General features: G+C 40.6%; 1 protein-coding gene and 2 pseudogenes across 4 annotated transcripts in view; all 3 read right to left on the bottom strand.

The window, feature by feature from the left end:
- The window catches only part of DNAAF9 (dynein axonemal assembly factor 9), a 139,253-nt gene extending 132,414 nt beyond the window's left edge, over positions 1-6,839 (bottom strand). Inside the window, exon 1 of one of the 2 annotated variants that reach the window (XM_079129142.1) lies at positions 4,790-6,839. In XM_079129142.1, the coding sequence (XP_078985268.1) occupies positions 4,790-4,872 (83 nt within the window). In that variant the 5' untranslated portion in view covers positions 4,873-6,839. The remainder of the gene's footprint in view (positions 1-4,789) is intronic. The other variant, XM_079129141.1, reaches the window with a different exon arrangement.
- An 8,004-nt stretch (positions 6,840-14,843) lies between these two features.
- LOC306655014 (tRNA pseudouridine(38/39) synthase-like) lies at positions 14,844-16,499 on the bottom strand (annotated as a pseudogene). The gene has a single exon. The product of its transcript is annotated as a tRNA pseudouridine(38/39) synthase-like (transcript).
- A 2,757-nt stretch (positions 16,500-19,256) lies between these two features.
- On the bottom strand, positions 19,257-20,975 carry LOC306655365 (tripartite motif-containing protein 75-like; annotated as a pseudogene). Its single transcript has 2 exons — positions 20,931-20,975; positions 19,257-20,523 (listed from the first exon to the last, which is right to left on the bottom strand). The product of its transcript is annotated as a tripartite motif-containing protein 75-like (transcript).
- Positions 20,976-22,910: the final 1,935 nt, after the last annotated feature.

Raw genomic sequence — 22,910 nt, 5'->3', positions numbered from 1 at the left:
TACAGGCCATCACACCTGGCCTTAAGTTTATCACAGCAAGGAACAGGATATAGCTCAGTGGTAGAACACCTCTGGGTTCAATTTCAAATACTACAAAAAAATTATGACCACAAACCCCAAATGAGCACTTGGTGCTGCCAGTCAATCCTAAAGCACTTCCTTACTCAACTCATTCTTGCCCTTCCCTAGATGAACTTCTAACACTTTTCCACTCTTCACTTTTAGCTGAAGACCTTTCTTATTTATCTGAGAATATAGATATAAGTGGAAAAGAACTTGATTTATTCCCACCACCAAACTACCAACACAACAGTACTTGAGTTCATAAAATCTGCTACTAATGAACTGTCCACATTGCCCTTATCTAGTTTCAGGTCAACATATTCATTTGTGGACTAGTTACCATTTCCTCTTACCTATTCAAAGATTTCACACCTCCAAGTGTCCCTTCTTTATATTTAATCAATTTATCTTCCCTATTGCACTATTCCCAGTAATTTACATATAAGCAATGATATCTGTCCACCTAAAAACAAGAGATTTTTTTTTTAATTGGTACCAGGGATTGAACCCAGGGGTGCTTTACCACTGAGTTACAATCCTAGTCCTTTTCATTTTTTGAGATATGGTCTTGCTAAGATGCTTATGGCATAATCAAATTGTTGAGGCTGACCACAAACTTGCAATTCTCCTACCTCAGCCTCCTGAGTTGCTAGGATTGTAGGTGTGTGCCACTACACTTGGCTAAAAAATGCATAATACCTCATGACCTTCCAATTATAGTTCTATTCTTTGGCTTTCCCTTACAACAATACTCTTTTCCCATATTTTATTGGCACATTATAATCGTATATAATGGTAGGATTTGTTATTACATATTCATACACACACACAAGAATGTCACTATGACTATCTATACCCACTGTCTTCGATTCTCATTTTCTCTTGAACCCACAGTACCAAAACTGTTCTTGTCAAGGTCACCAATGACCTCCACCTTATCAAGCCTAATAATTTATTCTTAGTTATCATCAGATTATTAACAGTATCATTCAACTTTTGATTCTACTACTTGATTCTGTTCTTGATTCTCAGTGGTAGAAAACCATTCTTCCTCAGAATTTGTAAAACAATGTTAAACTGTCCTTTCTGGAACTTTTTTCACTCTTACTTTACACAGGCACTATCCCAGGGCTTAGATATTACTCCTCTATATGTACTCACTCCCTGGATCTCTATTTAGTCTCCTGGCTGTATTTACTTATTTTTGTTTTGTTTTTAGTTGTAGGTGGACACAATACCTTTATTTTATTGTTATGAGGTGCGGAGGATTGAACCCAGGGCTTCACTCACGCTAAGCAAGCGCTCTACCACTGAGTCACAACCCCAGCCCTAGTCTCCAGGTTTTAAATAAAAACATGCAAGCCATCAGCATATGGACAGTATTTCCATAGTTCCAATATCACTCTTGAACTACAGACTAATACAGTCTACTGCCTATTTAGTATCTTCAATTAGATATCTATTAGGCAATTCAAAAGGATCATGGCCATAACTAAACTCTATTTTCTCCACAAACCTGCTCTTCTACCAGTGTTTCCACTATCAGTAAATACCAGCTACCTTCTTCCAACAGCTAAAATCAAACCCAGCTACGCCTTCTTGCATTATTGTTCCTTCAGTCCTATTTCTTCCTCAGTATTTATTTCTCACTACTCTTTATGATTTTTTGCTGTATTTGTCTATTTCTACTTATAAAAGAGTTCTCTGTAGACAGGGGACTGCCTTATTCATCTGCATCCATGGTGCCTAACATGGTATATGTTGGATTATTTACTTAAAGAGGCAGTGAAATTTAAATTGTTAAACAAGTCCTGAGCAGGAATCTTTAAAAAAAAAAAAAAAAAAAAAAGATTTGGCAGCAGAAAAGTATATTTCAGCCAGATTTCCACCAATTTCTTACTACTAGTCCAGATAGGCTAGGTTATACTTTAGTAATAATTCCAAAATTCCAGTAGCATTTCACCTCTTTCTTACTCGTTTTACTCTGATCCCAGACTGATAGAGTAACCACAATTTTGAGCAACAGTCATCATGACAGAAGGAAAAAGAGTGACAAATTACACACTAGATGCTTTTATCATGAATGACTACCATTTTTCCTACATACATTTCAATGACCTAAGGCAATTTACGAGGCCATATCCAACTTCAAAGGGCAGACAAGTACAATTCTACTACATGCTCGGGAGACAGAAACAAAAAAATATCTGATAGACTGCACTGATGACTATCATATCCTTAAAAGGAAACCTCTAATTCTGAGCAACAATACTTTAGCCCCTGATCTCCATTCTCTATCTGTGAAAATGAACTCCCCTGCTAGAAGAGAACCATACACTTGCAAATGCTATCTATGGACCTTTAGGAATGTAACTTCTCCAGTTAGGCCTGCCTCTCATCACCCAGGAATCAGAGAGCAGCAAAGAAGCCAAATATGGGTGACAGGAAAGTGCTGAGTCCAAACCTGCTAGAAACATTCAGTGTCAAAAGTGAGGGAAAGGTTGGGTGTTGTGACACATGCCTATAATCCCAGAGACTTGGGAGGCTGCAGCAGGAAGATAGCAAATTCATGGACAGCTTCAGCAACTTAGTGAGACCCTGTCTCAAAATTAAAAATAAAAAGGGTTGGGGATGTGGTTCAGTTGTTAAGCACCCCTGGATTCAATCCCCAGTACCAAAAAGGGTGGGGAGGGCTTGAATATGTAAGAAAAGCAAGTTCAACTACAAGTAGGGAAAGGAGGGAAACCTTCACCAAATTTCTTTTACCAAAGGTATAGAATAGTTAAGCCTTGGTGTTCCTTTCACTACCCATCTGAAGTCTAACAAGTTTCACTCAAACCACTTGATAGAGTACTCAGAGTTTGGGTATGACTAATAAAAGACAACAGCATACTTCTTTTTAACATAAAACACTATCTCGAAAAAAACCCAAAATGCATGCTGCTCTGCTATTAGAAACAAGAAGGTAGCAATTACTTTAGAGATGGATTTTTACCAATAAAGATGATTTCCCCATCCCTCAGAAATCTCAAAAAACTCAAGTAACAAATCCTGAGTTCAAGATGATCTGGGATAAACCCCTAAGTCTACAAAGAGCTGGATTTAGCGGGTGGCTGCTCCAAGTTCTAAATTTCTATGCAAAGTTCAAATACTTTCAAACAGTGAAACCATCTGGCAGAAACATTGGGATGGATTGGAGATGGTTACCATAATCAACTAAACACTCGAAACTGTAAAGCCCAGAAGGAATTTCATTAAAGAGCAAAGAAATTCGCATAACATTGAATTAGAAGTAAATTAGGACTCCTAAATGCATCATCTCATTACCAACTAGCCCCTTCTTCCATCCTTTAATCATTCAACAAACATGTATTAGTTGCTGGGATGTGGGAAGGAATGCCAGGAAGTAAAAGAGGGACAGAATTCTAAGAATGAGTACTTCCTTTCCATGAATTTGGTCTAGTTTTTTTCTTTTTTTGGCGGGTGGTCTCTCTCTCTGAAGACCCTCACTCCTACACACAATAGCTCCCCTGAAAACCCCACACCCCCAAAAAAGAAAAAAATTGGCAAGCAAAAAAACCACCAAGCTTTAAGTACCATAACAAGAATACAGGAAAAACCATTCTAACATAAGTTAGTAAGTTCAAGGGAAAAATGCCATATTCGCTTTGCTAAGTGGCTGGAATAAAGAAAAAACGCAAAAAAAAAAAAAAAAAAAGTCATCTAATTTAATGACAGTTTATCAGTACCAAAGCTCATTGCTAGTTCTCCCTCTCTCTCAGAGGTCTCTGCTGCAACCCCTCCATCATTCCAACCTCCACACTTCGCTGGCAGCCCAATATCAGCCCGGTCATGAACAATGGCCAGACTATCAAGGTCAGCCCCAATGACACACGGAGTAGAAACTGGAAAAGAATCCCTTGACATAGAAAGGGGGCAGAAGAATCCTCTCCAATACCAGCCCCCACACCATACCAAGACACCCGGAGGCTCTGTCTCTAGGCTCCGGGGTCTGGCGTCAGAGACTTTGGGGGGTTCGGGATCTTCTTTTCTCTACCCATCTAGTTAATTTCCACTCCTGCGACCCTAATGACCTCCATCTCCCTCCAACCTGAGCTCCCCGTCGTGGAGTGAGGGGGTGTCCCGCTTCAGGCTGGGGCAGGAGAGGTGGGGAAATGCGCAATAAGGGAGATGCTCTCGGTAGATATGTAAGGGGCGGGGGTGCTCTTTAGGGGAGTCGCTGTCACAGGCAAAGGCTCTAGAAAGCTACAATAGTGGAGGTTTATAGGTAAACGGTTTCTGAGCGGAACCCATTTGGGATTCTATTACAGGGGAGCTATTGTGTGTAGGAGCGAGGGTCTTTTCAGACAGAGAGAGAGAGAGAGCTATTTCTACTCCGTGACCAAGGCGAGTGAGTTATCCACGGAGATGCCACTGTGGGTTCTCAAAGGGCACTCTTTCCTGGGGGAAACGTTCTACCGGGATGAGGATGTCACAATAGGGGGGGGTCTCCACAGGGAACCGTTGGAGGGTCGTCCGCAGCGAAGCCATTAAGGAGACTCCACGGAGGGCGCCTTCCTGGCGAAACGTTCCTCCAGGAGCCGTTTTAAAGAATCGTCCGCCAGGAAGCCATGTCGGGCCACGCCCTGCGGCGGGAGGCGTCGCCGGACCCCGACATCCCGCATCCCCCGCCCGGCCGCCCCTCTGCGGCCTCGGGCCCGCGTACCTGACGGAGGGCGACGCGCGGCCAGAGCTGCCGGGGAACCGTGAGCGGGGCAGCCCCAGCTGGTGCACGGGGTATACGTCCATGGCGGCGGGCTGCGGAGGAGAACCGTGCCGCTGCGAGGGTCGCTAAGGCCCGCCGGGCGGCTCCAGGCCCGCTGCGGCCGGGCGGGGCGCAGGGGTGTGCCGGGTGGGAGGGGGTGCGGCGCGCGGGGGCACGTCGAGGGGCGGGGCGGACGCAACCGGGGCGCGGCCGGGGGCGTCAGGACTGCCCGGGAATGGGGGTCCAGTGGACTGCCGCAGGGCCACGCCCAATTTAGGCTGCGAGGCGGCCGGGCTGGACGCCGTGGGCAGGAGGCCCCCGCTTGAGAGATACCCGGCAGCCGCTCTGCCCTGTTATCAGACTCCGTATAATCCAGAGGGACTCTGCCCGGCGCCCCCCAGCCACGCATACGGACGCGCCTGGGGGCGGAGCCTCGCTCCGGCCCCGCCCTACCGGCTCAGCCTTCCAGTGAAACCTTCCGCTGCAGTCGCAGGAGTTGGGCCACCCCCCCGCGCTGATCTTTGGTCGCCGGGTCCCCTGGGCGGGTACCGCCGCTGCGGTCTCTCACCTGCTGCTCATCAATTGCGCACTCGCGCTGCACACATCTGCACGCAGATTCCTAGCAGGCCTACGATCTGCAGTGCGTATCCAGCCCTGCCCAGGATATGAGCGTTAGGGGCTCAGGCTCCTGGAGGACCTCGCGGCTCGTTACTCTCCAGATTCTGGTTTGACCCTTTCCCGACTGCAGAGCCAACGACCAGAAACATAATCCCACTAAGCCCCAGTCCTTTTCTCTGTAAAATTGGGGAAGTATTTTATTGATAGGGTTGCCAGGGTTCTGTATGTACAGGATCTACTAAATGATTTCGTCCTGCGTCATGGATGTTTTAAATTCCCTGCATTCATCTTTTTACTATTAAAGGAATTCGCTAGAGCTGTTTTTCCGCCATAATTGGCGTTTCAATCACTTAAATGACAGCACTGGCTGAAAATTCTCCTTCCGTGTATAACGCTCTTGACAATCCCTGTGGCGTCTCCTGCATAGTTCGCTAAAAGGAAGACCAAATGGTACAAATTTAAGGTACGTGTTTTTCATATTCAAGAAAGGGAAAGACTTTTTAAATTCAAATCCCAATGGTGAACAAGTAACCACCATTAGAGATAACGTCACATCGCTACACAGGCTCTGAAAATCAGCCAATCAGCGACAGCCTCACTCCAGGGGTTTAGCTTCTGAAAATCAGCCAGTCCTCAACAGCTTCTGAGAGTAAATCAGTGACAGTCCCGTGCTTCTGAAAATCAACCAGTCATTGACAACTCTTGGTTTCTAGACACTAGCCAATGAGCAATTGACTCACACCAGTGACTGGGCTTCTAAAAGCCCGTCCTCAGCAGCCTCTCTGAAGTAACCACACTAAAACGGCTGAGTCTGTCGTTTGCTAAACGTGCCAATTTCTTGGAAGACCACCAGTCCCTAGAGGCCAGACTTCCCAAAACTTTTGTGTACAGCCCTGGCATTGTTCAGAGACTGTCCCTTGCAAGCAGATGAGAAATTCGTCTTTGGCTTTGGTTTTGTTTTTGCATCACATTGAGTTCAATTCGTTGTTTTCTCACAAGTTGGAAGTTTGCAAATCTTTCAAGATTCAACTCCAATTTATAGTTAAGTATGAGTTTGGATTTGTTTCAGATGCAATGATAAAAGCTAATGAGACTTGTCAAATAAAACCTTTCCAATTCTTGCTGTGGTGGCTGCTATCAATTTTTGAAAGTGCAACAATCGTTTTTAGAACTCGCTCCGCCTCCCTGTTACTACGCATTAATTGAACCCAGGGGCACTCTACCGCTGAGTTACATTCTCAGCCCTTTTCATTTTCATTTTGAGACGTTCTTGCTAAATTGCGAGGGATGATTTCCAATCTTAGATCTCCTGTCTCAATCTCCTGAGTTGCTGAAATTACGGGTCTGAGCTACCATGCTGGGCCATTTTTAGAACATTTTTATCATCCCAACAGGAAACCCTGTACTTATTAGCATTCATTTCCCATTTCTTCTCAACCACTCCAGCCCTAGACAACCACCAATCTTTGTCTGAATTTACCTATTATGAGCATCTAATAAAATCAGAATCATACACTATGTGGTCTTTTGTGACTGGCTTCTTCCAATTAACATAATTTTTATAAGGTTTGTCCGTGTTGTAGTATGGATCAGAATTTTCTTCCTTTTCCTTATTATGTTTGAAAAAATTCCATCTTATGAATACCCCACACTGTACTTATCCATTTATCAGTTAATGGATATTTGGATTATTATTTTTTTTTTTGCTATTTTTTAGCTAATGCTATTATGAACTTTGTTATAAATTTTTGCATAGATATACATTTTCAGTGCTCTTGGGTATATGCTTAGGAGTAGATTGTTAGATCACATGAAAACACTTTAATATTTTGAGGAATTCCAAACTGTTTTCCAAAGAAAGAGCACCATTTCTATTCCTACTAGCAAAGTCTGAGGGTTCAAATTTCTGCACATTTTCCCAACACTTATTATTATCTCTTTGGTTGAAGTAATCTCAGCAGATAAGAAGTGGTGTCTCATTGTGGCTTGGGTTTCCATTTCCAGGATAGCTAAAGATGCCAAGCATTTTTTAAAATTTTTAAATTTTTATTTATTTACTTATTGGTACAGGGATTGAACTTGGGGGCATGCCACCAATGAGCCACATCCCCAACCCTTTTTTGTATTTTATTTAGAGATAGGGTCTCACTGAGTTGCTTAGTGCCTTGCTTTTGCTAAGGCTGGTTTTTGAAATTTTGATCCTCCTGCCTCTGCCTCCAGAGCTGCTGGAATTACAGGTGTGCACTACCACACCCAGCTATTTTTATCTTCTTTGGAGAAATGTCTGTTCAAATCTTTTGTCCATTTTTATTGGGTTATCTGTGATTTTGTTATTAAGTTCTAATAACTCCTTATATAGTCGAGATACAAGTCACTAATCAGGTATATGATTTGTGAAATTTTTCTCCCATATCATGGATTGTCCTTTCATTTTTTTCTCCCCACCCATCCCCCAGTACTGGGGATTGAACTCAGGGGTGAGCTACTGAGTTACAGCACTAGCCCAGTTTTTGTTGGTTGGTTGGTTTTGGTACTGGGGATTGAACCCAAGGATGCTTTACCACTGAGCCAACCTCTCACCTACCCATCGCCCACTGCCCACTGTCCACCTGCCAGTTGTCCACCATTAGCCTGCAGACCACCTGCAGACCGCAAGCAGATCTCCTGCTGCCTGCTGTTGCCTGGAAGTCCATATTGTCACAGTACCCACACGTTTGGTTACATGCAGCTGCCACCATCTTGGGACAACAGCCAGGGCCTGCAGGTTTGTTGCTGCAGCCACTGGCATCTTGGGGTGTGGTCTCCTCTGAACTCAGTCCAGGACCTGGATATATTGGAGTACCTGCAGGTCTGATTGCACCTGAGGTCTTTCTGCTTGGTGTGGTAGTTGGCTGCCATCTGGCTGCCTCTTTGCAAGTTCTCTCCTTTGTGTGAGTGCATCCCCGGTGATCCCAAGTTGAAAGGGCATTGAGATTTTGGGACCGCAGCAAGACAGGGCCTAGAGAACCTGAAACCCAGGTCCATCAGATTGCAGCTGAGTATGTGTGGGACAGTCTGGATCTGGCAGGCCCGTGGAAAACCAGAGACTAGGGGCAGTTCCCTGGGGGGAGCACAGGTTGAAGAAACTGGAGAAAACTGGGCTCTCTCTAGTTCAGTGAGTCCTAAAGTGTGCAGGGACGGAAGGGGCCAGCTACAATGGGTGGGAAAACTGTAAGAGGCTGTGAGAGCATCTTGCTATCAGCTCACCCACCCAACCAGTCTGACACCCACTGGACTGAGCTAACATGAAACTTCAGACAACCCCACTTCTCGGAGGAGAAGGGAAGCTAAGAACATTTTTGAATGCCAACGGAAGCAATCATTCAATTTTCCATTCAGACTTTCCTCCTTTTTTTTCTTTTTTCACCTCTCTCATACCCCTACCATCTTTGAATCCAAGTATTTTTCATGCATCAGTTTATTGAGAAATGGGATGTCTGAATAGTACATGACAGTTTTGTGTGTCCTTATATTTTTACTTTTTTTTTTAATCTGTGCATATTTTTTTCTCACCTGTCTCCCTGGATTCTCTTTCTCACTTTTCTCATACTAATAGCCAACATCCATTAATTCCTCCCTCACACTTACTACAAATTTTTACCTCTGTCTTCTCTTCCTCTCCCTCATAAACATCACATCTTATATTACTTCTATTCTCTCATTGTCCATCATTTGAAACGGTAAGCCCTTTTACCAAACTTACTGTTTATATTGTAGACAATAATTGAACACTTCATTTCTATTGTGACAAAACTGTATATGCCATAATAGGGGCAATTTGGTTTAAGGTGGCATATTGTTTGCATTGGGTGCTGTTAATATTGGTCTCCTCCTTAAAGGTGAGGTACTGGAAGACTTCAGGGACACTATAAGACTACAGGGTAGAATCTGTACTGCCTCAGCTCCATACCTCTAGATGAGAAGACATACAACATGAAAAACCAAGGGAACAAAGTGCCTCAAACAAGTGAAGATGTTCCAACAATAGAATCCATAGACAACACAGTAGAAGAAATGTCAGAGAAGGAGTTTAGAAAAAACATAGTTAAATTGATCTTTGAAATAAAGGATTGTTTTGGAGAGAAAATACAGGAAGTGAAAGATCATTTCAATAAAGAGGCAGAGATTATAAAAAGGAATCAAATTCTCAGAATGAAGGAAATAATAAACCAAATTAAAATTTCAATGAAAAGTATCACCAACAGACTAGACCACTTGGAAGACAGAACCTCAGACAATTAAGTGAAAATATATACTCTTGAAAATAAAGTTGACCATACAGAGAAGATGGTAAGAAAACATGAACAGAATTTCCAAGAAATATGAGATAACATGAAAAGATCAAATTTAAGATTTATCAGAATAAACAAAGGCACGGAGATACAAACCAAAGGAATGCACAATCTTTTCAATGAAATAATATCAGATAACTTACCAAATCTCAAGAATGATATGGAAAATCAAATACAACAGGCTTACAGGACCCCAAATGTACAAAATTACAGCAGACCAACACCAAGTCACATTATAATGACAATCACTAACATACAGAATAAAGATAGAATTTTAAAGACTACAAGAGAAAAAAATCAAAGTACATATAGGGGGAAACCAATTTGGATCTCAGCTGCTTTCTCAACCCAGACACTCAATGCCAGGAGGTCCTGGAATAACATGTATCAAGCCCCAAAAGGAAATGGATGCCAACTGAGAATTTTATATCCAGCAAAATTAAGCTTCAGATTTGAAGATGAAATAAAAGCCTTCCATGATAAACAAAAGTTAAAAGAATTTACAACTAGAAAGCCTGCACTACAGAACATTCTCAGCAAAATATCCCATGAGGAGGAAATGAAAAAAAGCAGTGAAAACCAACAAAAGAGAGAAACTACGTGAAAGGAAAGGTCAATCAAAGGAGAAACTAAGTCAAGTTAATAACCAAAATAAACCAAAATGACCAGGAATACAAATCATATCTCAATAATAACTCTGAATGTCAATGGCCTAAACTCATCAATCACAAGACATAGACTGGCAGATTGGATTAAAAAAAAAAAGACCCAACAATATGCTGTCTGCAAGAGACTCATCTCCTAAAAAAAGTACAAAAAATAGGAATACTACCCTGAATTCTATCAGATCATAATGGAATGAAACTAGAAATCAACAATAAAATAAAAAATAGAAGCTACTCCAATACCTGGAGACTAAATAGCATGCTACTGAATGCTGAATGGATAAAAGAAGAAATCAGGGCTGGGGAGATAGCTTAGTCGGTAGAGTGCTTAGGCCTTGGGTTCGATCCCCAGCACCGTGAAAAAAAAAAAAAAGAAGAAATCAGGGATGAAATTGAAAAATATCAGGGATATCAGGGTAAGTGAGAATAGCGATACAACGTATCACAATCTCTGGGACACCATGAAGGCAGTGCTAAGAGGAACATTAACTGCATTGAGCTCATTCATTAAAAGAATAAATGACCTAACATTACATCTCAAAGCCTTAGAAAAAGAAGAATGAATTGACAACAAAAGCAGCAGAAGACAGGAAATAATTAAAATCAGAGCTGAATCAATGAACTGAAACAAAGAAAAATTGAAAAAATTAACAAAACAAAAAGCTGGTTCTTTGAAAAATTTTTTAAAAATTGATAAACACTTAGCCACACTAACAAAGAGAAAGAGAGAAAATTCAAATTACTAAAATTAATAACAAAAAAAATATCATGATGGATACTACTGAAATACAGAAGATAATTAGAAACTATTTTGAAAATTTATACTCAAATAAAATAGAAAAACTTGAAGACAGCAACAAATTTCTAGACATATTATCTACCCAAACTGATGCAGGACATATACAATTTAAACAGATCAACTTCAAGCAATGAAATAGAAGACTCCATCAAAAGCCTACCAACCAAGAAAAGCCCAGGACCAGACATATTCTCAGACAAGTTCTACAAGACCTTCAAAGAAAAATTAACACCAATACTTCTCAAATTATTCCATGAAATAGAAAAGGAGGGAATCCTTCCAAACTCATTCCATGAGGCTAGTATTACCCTTATACCAAAACCAGACAAAGACTCATTAAGGGAAGAAAACTTCTGACCAATATCCATAATGAACATAGATGCAAGAATTCTCAATAAAATTCTGTCAAATTGCATACAAAAACATATTTAAAAAATAGTGCACCACGATCAAGTGGGGTTCATCCCTGGAATGCAAGGTTGGTTCAACATATGGAAATCAATAAACTTAATACATCACATTAATAGACTTAAAGAATATGATTATCTCAATAGATGCAGAAAAAGCATTTGACATAATACAGCACACCTTCATGTTCAAAGCACTATAAAAACTAGGGATAGTAGGAACATACCTCAACTTTGTAAAAGCTATCTCTGCTAAGCCCATGGTCAACATCATTCTAAATGGAGAAAAATTGAAAGTATTCCTTCTAAGAACTGGAATAAGACAGGGATGCCCTCTTTCACCACTTCTGTTCAACATAGTCCTTGAAATTCTAGCCAGAACAATCAGGCAAAAGAAATTAAAGAAATACGAATAGGAAAAGAACTCAAACTATTGCTATTTTCCAATGACATGATTCTAAATTTAAACGACCCAAAATGTTCCGCCACAAACTTCTAGAACTCATAAATGAATTCACCAAAGTATCAGGATATAAAATTAACACCCACAAATCAAGTGCATTTCTATACATAAGTGACAAATTCACTGCAATTAGGAAATTAGGAAAACTACCCCATTCACAACAACCTCAAAAAAGACTACTTGGGAATCAATCTAACAAAAGAGGTGACAGACCTCTACAATAAAAACTACAGAACACTAAAGAAAGAATTGAAGAAGACCTTAGAAGACTGAAAGATTTCCCATGCTCTTGGATAGGAAGAATTAATATTTTCAAACTGGCCATAGTACCAAAATTCAATGCAAATCCTATCATAGTACAGATTCAATGCAAATCCTATCAAAATCCCAATGGCATTCTTCATAGAAACAGACAAAGCAACCATGAAATTCATTTGGAAAAATAAGAGACCCAGAATAACCAAAGCAATTCTTAGCAAGAAGAGTGAAGCACGAGACATCACACTACCAGAACTTAAACTACACTACAGAGCAATAGTAACAAAAACAGCATGGTATTGGTACCAAACAGACATGTACACCAATGGTACAGAACAGAAGACACAGAGACAAACCCACATAAATACAGTCATCTCATACTAGAGAAAGGTGCCAAAAGCATCCAATGGGGATAAGATAGCCTCTTCAACATATGGTGCTAGGAAAACTAGAAATCCATATGTAACAAAATGAAATTAAACCCCTATCTCTCACCTTGCACAAAACTCAACTCAAAGCAGATCAAAGACTTAGGCACTGGAACAGAGACCCTGTGCCTAATAGAAGAAAAAGTAGTCCTAGATCTTCATCAGGTGCCCTACAAAAGATGAATGGATAAAGAAAATATGGTACATATACACAATGGAATATTACTCAGCCTTAAAGAAGAATGAAATTATGGCATTTGCAGGTAAATTGATGGACCTATAGAATATCATGCAAAGTGAAATAAGCCACTCCCAAAAAACCGAAGGTTGATTCCGATCCATAGCGCCGGGGAGTGACGATAGGGGTGGGGTGGTGGGGATGGGAAGGACGGTAGAATGAGACAGACATTATTACACTATATAAGTGTATGAAAAAATTTAAATTTTTTATCATTGTCAAAAAAAAAGATAATGAAAAAATTTTCAATACCACATATTACTTTACTGGGATTACTCTGAAATGTTCACGTTTTTCCTGCTCCCAAAGAAATTGATGTGTACTTTTAAAAAATCACATTTTTACACTGATTATATGTTGAGGTCATATTTTATTTATTAATTTATTTATTTTTATTGTAAACAAATGGGATACATGTTGTTTCTCTGTTTGTACATGGAGTCAAGGCATACCATTTGTGTAATCATAAATCATAGGGTAATGTTGTTTGATTCATTCTGTTATTTTTTTTTTTGAGGTCATATTTTAGATGCATTGAACTGAATAATATATTTGAGTTAATTTCACCTGCCAAAAAAAAAAAAAAGGAAAGTCAATTTCATGATGAGTTTTCTTTTTCTTTTGTTTATTGTTTTTTGTTTTTTCTCATACTGGGAACTGAACCCAGGGCACTCTACCACTGAGTTACATCCCCAGCACCCCTGCATTTCTTTTAATTTTGAGACAGAGTCTCATCAAGTTACTGAGACTGGTCTCAAACTTCTGATGCTCTTGCCTCAGCCTCCCAAGTCACTGGAATTACAGGTGTGTACTACCACCCTTGGCTCCTGATGAATGTTCTAAATACTGCACTTTTGAATAAGGGAAATATTCATTTTCAGTTCTTTGTGAAACATGCAAGTAATCATTCAATATTAAAAATGGTGGAAAGTCAGATAAAAAGCAGCCTATGCTAACAGCTAAGCATAAAAGATAGGGGATTCCTTCAACTTGTACCAAAGGAAATCATAAAAAGAACTTTTGTTGTTGTTGTTGTTACCAGGGATTGAACCCAGAACCACTTAACCACTAAGCCACATCCCCACCCTTTTAATATTTTATTTAGAGACAGGGTCTCACTAAGTTGCTTAGGACCTCCCTAAATTGCTGAGGCTGGCTTTCAACTCATGATCCTCCTGCCTCAGCCCCCAAGTCACTAGGATTACAGGTGTGGACCACTGCACCAGGCCTAAAATAACAAATTTTTTATTGAGATTCCAATAAAGGTAAAATAATAACAGTAGAAGTTGTAATGGCTTCCTACACTATTGTCTTCAGTCAAATGATTCTTTGAATACCCTGTTACCTGAAGTTTGTTTGTTGGTACTCCTGTCTTGAACCCAGAGGCATTTAACCACCAAGCTACAGCCCCAGCCCTTTATATATTTTTTTATTTTTATTTATTTATTTATTTATTTATTTATTTATTTTCACTTGCAGGATCAGGTTTTAATGAATTTGTACACAAGGCTTCCAGGTATACAGAAATTACAATTGCTTCCTCTACCCCTTCTAGTACTCGGGATTGAACCGTAGGCTGCTTTACCACTGAACTACATCACCTTTGTACTTTTTAAAATTTTTTCATACAAGTTCTTGCTAAATTGCCAAAGCTGGCCTCAAACTTGCCAGCCTCAGCCTCCCGAGTACCTGGGATCACAGGTAGGCACCTCCATGCCTAGCTACAAGTGAGTTTTGCTTCTTTCATCTCTTACTCCTTTTGGACAGGGATGACAGAATGTCTGAACTTTTTCCTGTTTAATCAAGAACTTCCTTAATATAGCTTTCTTCCCACCCCCCTCCCCCAAAAAACTACTCATCAGAATTGCTAAGACTTCTTGAAATTTTTTTTTTCTTTAAATTTCATTTCTACTACCTACCTCTAGCTGGTTGTTGCTCCCTAGATCCTGGTGAGTTATCTGTGATTAAATGATGCTTTTAATTTCTGCATCTATGCAGACCCTCTTGGTTGGTTTCTCCAAAACAGTATTTTCTTCCTCTAGTGTGTCATTACGTCCCTTTTGGCTTTTGTTTCTTCTTTATGGAATAAATGTGGGTGTTCAATGCGTCCTCTGCGTACAAAATACTGGATCTGAGATTCCAAACCTTGGCATTTAGGACGATCCATGAGGGGTCTATACGTGCCCATTTTCACTCCTTCTACAAAGGCACTGGTCTGCTTTATGACAGAGGGCTTTATGTCTCTCCACTCTATTGTTCCATCCATCTTTGGTCCTGTCTCACAGGGTAACACAACAGAGTCCAGTCCGTGTAGCATACTATATAACATGTGAGTTTTGACAGCATGATTAGCCCATAGTAGGTGAGTAATATTGTATTCCTGAACCTCCTGATCATAGATCCATGTAATATTTTCAAACTTACAGTCGTACAACACTAGAGGAAATTCTACAGCCATACTATATTGAGGTTTCTGGGGATTTCTTTCTATGTTCAGTAGTTCATCAATAATCTCTGGCTTCTCCAATCCTTGGCCAATCAGAAAGAGGATAGCCATCATACAACGGACTTGATGATAAAGGAATGCCTGGCCAATCACTTCAAATTGACATAACTGCAAAGGTTCTTGCCACCTCTTCTCACCCAGGCTTTGGCTCACTAGCTATACTTGAGCAGACAGAATAGTCCTTTGAAAATTAATCACTCCATTGGCTACATCCATTTTACACAAATTCCTGAAATCATGGGTGCCAACATACTTCTGAGCTGCAAAATTTATTGTTATAATATCTAAATCAGCACGAGGGAAAAAATAGCAGTATGTCTGCTCAAGACAGCTAAACCTAGCACTGAAACTAGGTTCCACAGGGGCCCAGGCCAGTATAGGACGTCTGGAGGAAGCACCCGATTGAGAATGTGGGTGTAACGGATCTCTTTAGCAGCATCATTGGCTTCCTCTTTTAAATTAAGAACCTCTGAATCCCTGCCCCTTGGAAACTGAGAAAGTAGGTCAAGAGAAATCACCTGTCCAAAGGCACTAACTCCTTTGTCTGTTCGCCCACACCAGTGATAGCTGGATGTCTGTCTGCTTTCTACTAGTCGAGTCTTGGTTAAAGCATTGAATAGTTTCTCTTCAATGGTATTGTTTGTGTTTTCCTGACTAGCAAAGGCCTGGTATCCCCAGCCCAAATAAGCTATTCTTAGGGCTACATGTCTTTTGCCATGAGCATTGAAGTCAAATGCATGCTTAGCTTTTCCAGATCCTGAAGAATCTTCTCTAACAGTTGAATCTTTAATGTTGTCCTGTTCTTTCTTAAGCCTTTGCACCTCCTGCTCCAATTCTTGTACTCTTTGTAGGAGTTTCTCAATCTGGTTTCTATCTGTGTCATTTTCAGCCATGATGTGACAACCCCAGGAGTAAACAAACAGTACTGGTCTACCCTCCCTTCCGGCAGTCGGCAGCGCGCCCTATATTTTTTTATTTTGAGACAGGATCTCACTAGGTTGCTTAAGGTCTCACTAATTTACTAAGTCTGGCTTTGAACTTGGAATCCTCATGCCTCAGCTTCTTGAGCCACTGGGATTACAGGCATGCACCACCGCACCCAGCAACCAGAGTATTTTCTATTTCCAAAATTACAAGCAAATTTTCAGATGCCACGACAAAATATATTGCAATAATTAAAACTGTAATAACTCCATTTACCGCTGCAGTGATTATAAAGCTCTAAACGCCTCACCTTTTTTATAGAATAGCTATAGATGCAAGTAATCACAATGTAGAAAAATTTCCCCTTATACAATATCTTTCTAGTGAAAAAGACTTGCTTGTAAGGCTGTTTTGAGTAAAATTCCTTCCAGACCATTCAGAAATAAGAGATTCTCTTATGGAACTGGGAATTAATGAGAAAAATTTACTGTTTTTGATTGAGACAATACAAATAAAATTTCAGTAGGCATTCACACAATGTTTATTCAAAGTTGAAGTAAAGCTTGAATAATCCTGTGGAAACTGAGTGTCTTGCTCACGTTGTGAATACTGTTGCTCTGAAACAATCTGTTGTCCTTTCTGTTGATTATGAAACAATTGTCATGAAATTATTCTCTTATGTCAGCATTTATATTGTTTGAATTGAACAATTAAAAGATTTTTGTGGCTGGGTATGGTGGTACACACTTGTAATCCCAGCAGCTCGGGAGGCTGAGACAGGAGGATTGCAAGTTCAAAGCCAGCCTCAGCAAAAGCGAGGTGCTAATAAGCAACTCAGTGAGAACTCTGTATTTAAATAAAATACAAAATAGGAGTAGGGATGTAGTTCAGTGGTCCAGGGACCCTGAGTTCAATCCCTGGTACTCACCCCCGCCCCCCAAAAAAGATTTTTGTGATTTGTTTGGCATTTGACATTCTTTGATTCTGTTGCATTCAAAAACCTATTAGAGGGCTGGGGATATGGCTCAGTTGGTAGAGTGCTTGCCTCGCATGCACAAGGCCCTGGGTTCCAAGGCCCTGGGTTCAATCCCCAGCACCGCAAAAAAAAAAAAACCTATTAGAAAAAAAAACCCCATTCGAGTCAAGCATGGGGGCATATGCCTATAATCTCAGTGGACAGTAGGATCACAAATTTAAGCAATTTAGGGAGACCCTGTCTCAAAATAAAAAATAAAGGGTTGCAGTGTATAGCTCAGTGGTTGAGGACCCCTAAGTGTGATGCCTAGTACCAACAAACAAACACAAAATGTCTTAGCTTTCTTTAACATATGGAGTGGAGAGAATCCTCAGTTTATTTGAAACACTGATATTAGATTTCTAAGAAAAGACCTCCAAAAGTCTTATTGGCTTTTAAAATAACTAATTGAAATAAACCTGTTTATTTCCTATTTGTTGACCACAATATATTATTAGTAATAGGATTACATAAAGTGAAAGAAAAAGAACAGTGTATTGAAGTACTTCATTGCTTAAGGAATTGTTGAATGTATTAAAGAAATAATCAATGAAAAAAATGTATCCCTTTAAGTGTCAAGACTGTTTTTTAAAGAGACAATATTATTTATGAATGAGAAGACATTCTAACTTGATGTGGATAATTAATACAGCACTTGTCATGACTACTTTTTTTTTTTTTTTTTTTTTATTTTATTTTTTGTGCTGCCTGGGACGGAATCCAGAATCTCACACACTTTAGGCAAGAACTCTACCAACCCAATCTTTATTGTTCTGTAAAACAAACCCACTCCTTGCTCTGGGTGACAGGTTCCTTCCAAGTATGCTCCTCTTAAAATAGCCTTTAAATGGTCTGGAGTAATTGTTGCCTTGCTCCTAACCCATGAGGAACAGAAGACCCTAGGAAAATTGTCACCCACAGTGATGTCTTGGAATTTCCAAGGTACTGATAAAATAAATAAGTGTACAGGTGTGCAAAAACATGAATCTATACCAAATTTATTTTAGTTTCAAATTTATAATTTTATACTCACATCTTAAAATTCTAGAAACACAGGTCATCACCACATCTGTCAGTTCCCGCAGCATCTGTTGCTATTGAAGCAAAATGAAAAAGAAAAAAACGCTGGCAGTGGTAATGCCTGCCAAACTAGTAGTCCCAACTACTTTGGGAGGCTGAGGTGGGAGGATCACTTGAGGCCACCAATTCAAGACCAGCCGGCACAACACAGAGATCTTGGCACAAAACAAAACAAAGAAAAACTCAGTAAAAGTTATGTGTGTGTGTGTTTTCCTTAGTCACACTACGGATTGAATCCAGGACTTCATGGATGCTAGGCAAGCACTACCAGTCAGCTGCTAGTTTTAAGTATTTTTAAAAATTGTAGCCAGGCACAGTGGTTCATGTCTGTAATCCCAGTGGTTCAGGAGGCTGAGGTGGGAAGATCAAAAATTCAAAGCCAACCTCAATAATTTAGAGAAGCCCTAAGCAACTTAGTGAGACCTTGTCTCACTAAGGGCTGGATTTGTGACTCAGTGGTTAAGTACCCCTGGGTTCAATCCCTGGTACAAAAAAAAATCATTGATGCTGACCAGGCATGGTGGTGTGCAGCTGTAATCCCGGCTACTCAGGAGACTGAGGTAGGAGACAGGGAGAGCTGGAGACCAGCTTGGGCAACATTGTGAAACTCTCATCTCAAAATAGAAAACAAAAAATTGCTATATTCACTAATATTTATCCATAAAAGGCAGGAAGAAGATGAAGCAATGTCTAAGCTCACCCTTCACAGTCTGCTACTTCACAGATAGTAAGAGGTTTTGAGTCATAGCCAATACCAAAATAAGGCTTCAATGCTTCAGAAAATGTATCCATGAAAGAATGGATGTGGGACCTGTCATTCACACTGTAAAAGGAAATCTCACCCAACTCATAGTCCAGATAAATGCCAATCCATGTGGGCTTTTCCATTAGCCAGAGAGTGACTGGGTGCACAGTGCACCACATAAACACCATTGTGCAGCTGAATCATCCAGCATCTGCTCAGACTTGACAGTGGCCATTTCCCCTTTCTGGAAATGGAGTCTTGACAAACCCCCACAGTCCATTCAGGCTTGTCTTCCCAGTAATGCCGACCAGAACTGAATCCCTCTGAACCCAGAACCACTGGATAAGCCATGAATCTCACTGAATCCAGATGAACAAGTTCCTCTCTCTGAATGAAAGTCACACACTTTTTATCCTCAGACACAAGCAGATTAGGATGCGCTGTCTCGGGATCCAGAGTAACTTCCTCTCTCAACTTCTTATTTTCTTTAGAGCTGAAAACTGCAAAGGAAGACTGCATCTTTCTTTCCTTAACCGGAAGGAAAAGAGAGCTGGGGATTTGAGGCTCTCACACCTGTGGAAGATGCTCTTGATATCTGTCAACAATTTCACTTCTGACATCATGCTCTTCTCTGCCACCTCCGTTATTAGACCCTCGATCTTGGAAATGTGGTTTGAAAATGCCCTCTTGTTTTCGTTGAGTTTCCTTTCAATGTCCCTCTCCTCTTTTGCTAACTTTGATATAACTGCTTGTTGCTCATTTTCAACAAATTGGTTCAGGATACTCAAATTCGGAGGATAATTTCTGTCTCTGGTGTTCCACCCTCTCTCTTAGTTCTAACTGTTTTTGGTCCTGGGTGACTAGTAATTTTCGAACATCTGCCACTTGCCTCTTCAGGGACTCCATGTAACTCTGAAGCTTTTTCCTGTGGTGAGAGGCAGCCTCCTTGATGGGCCTCACGTAGTGGCCCTGGTGGTCAGGGGGCTGAGCACACAGAGCACACAACAGCTCCAGGTCCTCCTCACAAAAAAGGGTCAGGACCTCGTTGTGCTTCTCACACAGGCCTGTCTTTTCCTTCTTCTCCTTCCTCAGGCTGATGTGGAGCAGCCTGGCAATTTCAATCATCCTCCCCAGCTGGGTGTTGCTCCTGAAGTGCCCTTCTTCGCACTCCAAAGAGCAGCTCTGGGAGGGTCCTGGAGGCAGGTCTCCCAGACGGATCTGTGAAGCCAGGCTTGTCCCACACTGTCATGACTACTTTTAAAGTTGAATTTCATCCCATAAAGAATTTCATTTATTTATGAGGTGCTAGGGATCAAACCCAGGGCCAAGTACATGCTAGGTAAGTGCTCTACTGCTGAGCTACATGCCCAGCTCCAAGAATTTTATTTTTTTATACAGATATTACTAAATACCCTTCTAATACTAGCATGGGAACAAGTTAAATTAAGTTCAGTGTTGAATAGGAAAAGAATAAAAATTGATGATAATGTTCTTTTTTGTCAGCAGACAGCATTTTTTTTAGGGGGTCTGGCCTTCTTTTTAGGTCTCATCACACTGTAAGTCACTGCATCACTTAAATGGTAAAGACATCAGATTCTGGTCAGCAGAATCCTTCCTCTCTCCACCAGCTCTGGAGGGAGAGGGAGGACAATGACATCTGCACTTGACATCTCCCCATGGCACTGGTATGTGGATCCCCATAACAGTTAGATCATGGGGAGACTCAAGGCTTTGACCTCCATTCAGCATGTGTGGGGAGGGGTTTCAGAAACAGAAGTCAAAATTGGAAAGGCAGGGGCCTGGGAATGTAGGTCAGTGATATTGTGCCTGTGTTGTAGTCAACTTTTTCGCTGCTGTGACTAAAGACCTGATCATAACAACTGTAGAGAAGGAAAGGTTTATTTGAGGGCTCACGGTTCTCAGAGGTCTCAGTCCATAGATAGCAGGCTCCATTCTGGTTCCATTCCTCAGGGCTCAAGGTGAGACTGAACATTATGGCAGAAGAGTGTGGCAGAGGGAGGCAGCTCACATGATGATCAGAAGGCAGAGAGGGAGGTCTCCATTTGCCAAATACAAACATATACCCCAAAGTCACAAACCCAGTGCCCCACCTCCTGCAACCACACCCCACCTGCCTTCAATTACCACTCAAGTAATTCCATCAGGTGATTAATTTACTGATTGGGTTAAGGCTCTCATAACCCAATCATTTCTCCTATAAACCTTGCATTGTTTCACACATGAGCTTTTGGGGGACAGCTCACATCCAAACCATAACAGCCTTCTTAGCATGTGCCAAGCCTTAGGTTCCACCTCCTGCACTATAGAAGAAGGAGGAGGAGAAAAAGAGAAGGAGGAGCAGGGAGGGGAGAGGGAACCTAAGGCAGGATGTCCAGGCAACTTCTCCGAGCCAGCTAGACAGCACTTTTTAAAAGTTTTTTGTTTTTTTTCCCCCACCAGCCAGTGCCTGGGATTGGACTCAAGGACTTGCCCATGCTAGTCAAGTGCTCTAACATTGAGCTGGGTCCCTATTGACAGTTATTGATCAATAGATGCAACATGTAAGGGCACACATCTATGATCTCAGCTACTTGGGAAATTGAGGCAGGATGACCTCAAGTTCTAGACCAGCCTCAGCAATTTAGCAAGAACCTGTATCAAAACTTAAAAAATAAATAAAAAGGGCTGGGAATGTAGCTTAGAGTAGAATGCCACCACAATTTTGAAAGAGAAGCAACATAATCTCAAAGAATGGAAAAGCAAGTCATGCCATGAGAGATATTTGCTTCAACAAACCAAATTTGAAAGGACATGTGCAGTATACTGGCTCATTATACAAATGTTGAGCAGATTTTCTAACAAAATGTTCAATGAACAAAAGAATGAAATAAGTTAGATGTAACCACTGTTGAATGGATGTTACAATGAAAATGAACATAGGTATATCTATAAGGAATTTTTTACTTTTATTTTTTATTTGTTCTTTTTAATTATACAAGACAGCTGAATGTATTTTGACATATCATACATACATGGATTCTTCTACATTCTTCTACAAGGAATTTTATAAGTAAATGATAAGAAATGGTTAACTAAAATGGTCAGAAAATTAAACTAAAGAAAGAATATTTAATTTAGATGCTTGCAATTTATTTGCTATAAATATTAGCCAAGTGGGCTGGAGTTGTGGCTCAGTGATAGAGTACTTGCCTAGCACCTATAAGGTACTGGGTTTGAACCTTAGTACCACATAAAAAAATAAATAAAAGAAAGGTATTGTGTCCATCTACAACTAAAAATATTCTTTAAAAAATATTAGCCAAGTGCAGTGGTGCACGCCTCTTATCCCAGCTACTTAGTAGACTGAGACAGGAGGATTGCACATTTGAGGCCAACCTGGGCAACTTAGCGAGACCCTGACTCAAAATAAAAACTCAAAAAAGTACTGGGGATGTAGTTTAGTATCAGAGTGTCAGGTTTCAAACCCCAGTACTGCCAAATTAATTAATTAGTTAATTAATAAAATTTGATGCAAACATAACAGAATTTCAACATCTGTTCATTTGGGCAATTGGAACCCAGGTGTTCATTACATTAACTTTTGT

The sequence above is a fragment of the Sciurus vulgaris genome, assembly GCF_902686455.1.
Source record: "Sciurus vulgaris genome assembly, chromosome: 2".
NCBI lineage: Eukaryota > Metazoa > Chordata > Mammalia > Rodentia > Sciuridae > Sciurus > Sciurus vulgaris.
This window is presented reverse-complemented; position numbering and strand designations above follow the sequence as displayed.